The 5,998-nt window shown below is 43.6% G+C and overlaps 1 protein-coding gene across 3 annotated transcripts in view; it reads left to right on the forward strand.

The window, feature by feature from the left end:
• Positions 1–5,998, forward strand: part of FDFT1 (farnesyl-diphosphate farnesyltransferase 1) — a 45,305-nt gene that overhangs the window by 30,003 nt on the left and 9,304 nt on the right. For 2 of the 3 annotated variants that reach the window (XM_017540478.2, XM_017540476.2), the window contains 2 exons: positions 2,274–2,450; positions 3,514–3,666. In XM_017540478.2, the coding sequence (XP_017395967.1) occupies positions 2,274–2,450; positions 3,514–3,666 (330 nt within the window). The remainder of the gene's footprint in view (positions 1–2,273; positions 2,451–3,513; positions 3,667–5,998) is intronic. The other variant, XM_017540479.2, reaches the window with a different exon arrangement.

Genomic DNA, 5,998 nt, shown 5'->3' on the forward strand with positions numbered 1-5,998 from the left:
TGGGAGGCCGAGGCGGGTGGATCACGAGGTCAAGAGATCGAGACCATCCTGGTCAACATGGTGACACTCCGTCTCTACTAAAAATACAAAAAATTAGCTGGGCATGGTGGCGCGCGCCTGTAATCCCAGCTACTCAGGAGGCTGAGGCAGGAGAATTGCCTGAATCCAGGAGGCGGAGGTTGCGGTGAGCTGAGATTGGGCCATTGCACTCTAGCCTGGGTAACAAGAGCGAAACTCCTTCTCAAAAAACAAACAAACAAACAAACAAAAACTTGTTTGCTTCATATTGTTCTCGTGCTGTGTTTTTCAACTCCCATCAAGTCCTTTATGTTCTCTAAGCTGGTTATTCTAGTTAGCATTTCGTCTAACGTTTTTTCAGGGTTTTTGGTTTCTTTGCATTGAGTTAGAACATGTTCCTTTAGCTCAGGAAGATTTGTTATTATCCACCTTCTGAAGTCTGTTTCTGTCAATTCGTTGTACTCTTTCTCAGTCATGTTACGTTCCTGTGTTGTTGAGGAACTGTGATCCCTTGAAGGAGAAGAGGTGTTCTGGTCTCTGATGGTTTCATCTTTTTGCGCTGGTTTTTTCCCATCTTTGTGGATTTACCTGGCTGTGGTCAGGGAGCTGTTGATGAGGTCGCTTGTCTCCCTGTGTAGGCGCTACTGGGTTTCTAGGGACTCCTTCGGGTTACTAGGGAAGCTTCCTGTGTCTTTTTTGTTTATGCTGGGAGATTAGGCCTGCCTCTTCTGCTGACCTGTAGGTGCTGCTGGGTTGTCAAGAACGTCATCCCGTTGCCACATAGGCTTCCTGTGTTTTTTGTTAAAACATGTAGCCCAGTCCTACCCGTCTAGTGGTGGGTTGTCCCCTTCCTCCACTGGGATGGATCATTCACGGTTCATCTCAGACTGTGGCACTGGCTGCACAACCCACTAGAATCAGAGCTTCAGCCCTCTTGGGTTTGTGGGGGGAGGGTAGGGACCTGCCCAGCCACAGCTGGCCTTCTCCCCCTTTCAGCTCCCCCTTTCAGCTCCCCCCCCCCCCGTCATGGGATAGGGGCCTGCCCAGCTGCTCCTGCTTACAGCTACTTCTCTCTCTCTGGGTAGTGGGGCAGGGGTGGGGTGGGGGGCCTGAGAGCTCAGTTCGCAGGCTCTTATTCAACTCCGTGCTTGTAATTCCTGGCGCTTGTCTGGCAAAGATGCCCTGTTCTGTGTATTGCTGAGGCTTTGCGACAAGTGCTGTATCTGGTCCAGAGTGCCAGAGGGAGAGCCTCTGACTAGCCGGTCAGATGCACTTGCTGGGTGAAGCAGCACCCCTCCCCGCCTAGGTCTGCCCTGAGTGGGCTTTGCTCACCATTGGACCAGACCCATTGAAATTCACCTGGTACCTCAGTCGGAGCTAGGAGATCTCTAGATTTCTGCGTCTCTCTCGCTGGGTGTTATGTGCTGGAGTTGTGTCTAATCAGCCATCTTGGATCTTCCTCTTCTTATCGTTTTTTTTTAACTGAATGTATGTATACTTAACATTGTATCATTATCCAAAAAAAAATTGTCTCATTATCATAAATGTACATAATAGAGAATTTGCCATTTTAACTGTTTTTCAATGCACTATTCAGTGGCATTAAGTACATTAATGATGTTGTATAACCATCACCACCGTTTCCAGAACTTTTGCTAGCTTCAGAGAATCCTCTAAATAATATCATTAAAAATCATCAAGCAGAATCTCAGTGTTAGAATTAAGGGTTTTATTTTACTTTTAGTTATGGGGATCCATGGAAACAATGTCCTTAGAGGAGAGACTCGGCTTATTCCCCAGGGATGCGTTTCAGCGGCATCATTAGCAGAGTAGGAATATAGTATTAGTCATTATTTTAGAGGCCTGGCCATCTTGAGAATGTTTAATGCCTAGTCTGCAGTATAATTAGAGCTGATTTTGTGTATCTGGTTGTTTTTTTCAGGAGACGACCAATGGCTCTGCCTAACAGGAGTGTCTTTAGTCTGAATTTAGTCTGCAGCATTATACCAATTGTCTCTAGGGACATGTTCCCCAACACTTAACTCACACCTAGGTTGCAATTGAACCCTTACTAGTAATCAGGAATAGCTATTGCATGGAGCTTAAAATGAACTTGATCTTGGTGAAAGACGAGTCTGCAGCTAAGAGAATTTACTGTGTATCGTAGTTCTTTTGCACAAAGATCCTTTAATATTGTTTGTAAATTTTCCCCTTTGCACACATTGACCTGTTCCTTAATCTTCTTCTCTGTCTAGGTTTGGAGCAGGTATGTTAAGAAGTTGGGGGATTTTGCTAAGCCGGAGAATATTGACTTGGCCGTGCAGTGCCTGAATGAGCTTATAACCAATGCACTGCATCACATCCCAGATGTCATCACCTACCTGTCAAGACTCAGAAACCAGAGTGTGTTTAACTTCTGTGCTATTCCACAGGTATGGAACAGGGCTCCTCTGGGTGGATGTGGAGCTAATGGGAGTGGGGTGGCTTTTGCTGTGCTGTATTCAAGGATATGATTCCTTACAAAGATGACTCCAGTTTATTGTGCTGGGGGGTTCATAGCATTCCCCTTTGCTTCCAGCCACCAAACTCAGCTTGAGGTTAAGCCTACTCTTTTCAGAACCTTCTTTCTGGATTTACTCTTCTCCACAGCTATTCTAAACTAGTTAGGTTCTTATCCTCACAGGTAAGTCAAGGTCTTTGGCCTAGATTTATGGGGAGTGCTAGCTAAAATGTGGGTAAAGCTGTTATCATTAAAAAGTCTTCATTAAGCACCTAATTACTGGTGTCCTTTTCCTAGACCCAGGATAACAACCTGGTCCTGTAGACAGAGCCCCTCAGTATGCGAAGAGCTTACACTTTGTAGTTGCCTTTACCAGTTGTTTCAGATACTACTGCAAATAAGTGAAGAAAGCAGTAGCATTTAACTGATTTGGGAAGCTGGTTTGATCTTGTTCCATTGACCAACTTTGAATGGTGGTTGAAAGTAAAATCTGTATCCCTGTCTTACGTCTTACGTTTCCATTTACCTTTGAGCACAGGAAATCACCCCCCTTCTGTTGTTCTCCCCCAGCATTAGTTTTAAATATGTAATGGTTATGTTCGTTATAGGAAAAATAGAAAAACAAGTAAAATAGAAAATTCTTTCCACATACTATTTTGAGTTACGTATTTCAGATCTAATAACCCATTGCTCTAGCATGGAAAATGTTGGATTTACTTGTGTTTGTTTTTTCCAAATACAATGGAACTTTTGTGACTAAAGTACAGTACTGTTTAAGACTGCATAGACTGCTGAATTCTGTGTGGTGTTGAGAAAGGCAGTAGGGAAGGGAAAAATCTTGACATACTTTCTTTGTGGGTATTTTTTCTTGATTAGTTACATCTTAGTTCATTAGAGTTGGCAATTGCTCATTCAGCAGAAGGTTTTCTTACCTTTTTGTGATGAAAGCTTTACCACACCAGCTCTTCTTTCCCCTCTCATCTTGTTCTCTGTAGGTGATGGCCATTGCCACTTTGGCTGCCTGTTACAATAATCAGCAGGTGTTCAAAGGGGTAGTGAAGATTCGGAAAGGGCAAGCAGTGACCCTGATGATGGATGCCACCAATATGCCAGCTGTCAAAGCCATCATATATCAGTATATGGAAGAGGTGGGTTTTTATCTGCTTGGATAATTTGTAGCCACTTTTATGATTTAGTCATTCCACTATTTCAACATGTTTGGGTACCAGCTGGTCCTAACACCTCACTGTCCTATGGCCTAAAGAGACAGGAATTGATACCCTTTATTAGGAAAAAAGTCTGCACAGGAGTGGAGCAGATTGCTCATTGCTGTGTAGAACCCTGGTGAGAGGGGAAAAATGGAGCAAGGCTATGGGAGGGAGCTTGGGTAGAATCGTACATTTTGAGTGGTAAGATGATGCAGGAGACCAGCCAAGCCTCTTGCTGATGGTGAGGAATGTGAGGTTGAAGCTGGTGTGTGCTGTTGCAGTGTGTGAATCAGTGGATCTCAGGCTCCCGTCCATGCGTCCTGACACCCAGTCCAGTACTTTCATTATGCCACAGGCATCAATTGAAAAATCACAGTTGAGAATTTAGGCCAAGGAAAGCCATCAAGTTGCAATTATCTCCTAAATTTTCTGTGGACAGTTTCATTTCAAATACCAAAACCATCCTGTAAAAAGAAAACATACCTGCTCGGGTCAAATCTCTAATATTTGACTAGGTTCAAAAAATTTATTCTGGCCAGTAGCTCACTCCTGAAATCCCAGGACTTTGGGGGATACCAAGGTGGGAGGATCACTTGAGTCCAGGAATTCAAGACCAGCCTGGGCAACATAGCAAGACCCTGTTTATACAAAAAAATTTAAAAATTAGCTGGGCATGGTGGTGCATGCCTGTGGTCCCAGCTATTCGGGAGTCTGAGGTGGGTGGATCACTTGAGCCTGGGAGGTTGAGGCTACAGTGAGCTGTGTGATCTCATCATTGCACTCTAGCCTGGGTGATAGAGTGAGACTTTGTCTTTAAAAAAAAAAGGAAAAAAACTGTATTTCTTAGAGACCAGAAGTCTCTATAATCTCTAGCGATCTCTAGGGCCTAGAGCAGTGGTTTATAAATGGAGGTGATTTGCTCCCCTCCCTGCAGAGGACATTGGACAGTGTCTGGAGACATTTTTGATTGTCCTAACTGGCAGGAGTGGGGTGCTACTGGCATGTGGTGAGTAGAGGCCCCAGATGATGCTGTGATCCTCAGGTGTGATCTTGTTGAGATTGAAACACTGTAGAGTTGATGAAAACATCCAAGACCCTCATCATTCCTCCTCGACCTGAGCTCCCTCCCCAGAGGTTACCACTGTCTCTGGTTTTGTACATCCTTCTAGTCCCGGAATATGGTTTGCAACAGTGTTTGCATCTGAACAGAATTCTACAAAATATTTCTGATTTCTCCTGCAGATTGCATATTCTGCTTATATTTCCTCCCTACCTTCTATCTGACATAGAAAGCTGATATCCAAAACTTCTGTCAGAGGCACGTATAGAAGTCTTAAGAGAAGACCAAATCTCTTTTCCAAATCCTAAAATTTTGTAGTGACTAGATGAAAGTATTCAGTCACTGACCAAAAACATTGCTACCAATGACTCTCCAGTTTGCCATGTAGGCAGCACTTATTTTGAGCTGTGTGCCTAGGGTAGTGACCAAGTGGGTGGGTATTAGTAATCCTAGGGAAACTTGGATTTGTAATTACTAATACCTTGGGTATTAGTAATCCTAGGGAAACCGGGCTAGAGTTACAATTTGAACCAAGGTCTGTCTGACATCAGAATCTGTGATGTTAACCCCAATTCTAAGGGGTTCAGCTACCTTTTCTAAATGGAATGCTGCCATGTTAAGCACTAGCTCTTCATTTTATAGAAATTAGAAACATAATATGTAGTAAGTAGTTCAGAGTGTTTTGGTTATGCAGTTTTTTTCTGATCATTGATAGTTTTAAAAGCCGGTTTTTAAACATTTTGTGGCCATTCTATTGCTATATTAAAATTCAGATTTATTTGGTTTTTCCTTAACTGTTGGAATTAAGTCCTAGTTGCGATGCGTAGTCTGAGGGCAAAGGTGGACAAGCCTGTTTTTGTGAATAAGTTTTATTGGAAAACAGCCACGCTCATTTGTTTATATCTTCTGTGGCTGCTTTTGCAACCTAACGGCTGAGTTGAGGAGCTGCAACAGGGGATGACTTGCAAAGCTAAAAATAGTTTTTGGCCCTTGAATAACAGGTTTGCTGATCTCTGAGGTAGGGCATGAGTTGTTTTGATTAACGTTATCTTAGGAAAACTCAAGGCTTTGGGGGAGAAATTTTTTTTTTTTTGAGACGGAGTTTCACTCATGCTACCCAGGCTGGAGTGCAATGGCGCGATCTTGGCTCAACACAACCTCCACCTCCTGGGTTCAGGCAATTCTCCTGCCACAGCCTCCTGAGTAGCTGGG

Source organism: Cebus imitator, unplaced genomic scaffold (assembly GCF_001604975.1).
Source record: "Cebus imitator isolate Cc_AM_T3 unplaced genomic scaffold, Cebus_imitator-1.0 Scaffold125, whole genome shotgun sequence".
NCBI classification, from domain to species: domain Eukaryota; kingdom Metazoa; phylum Chordata; class Mammalia; order Primates; family Cebidae; genus Cebus; species Cebus imitator.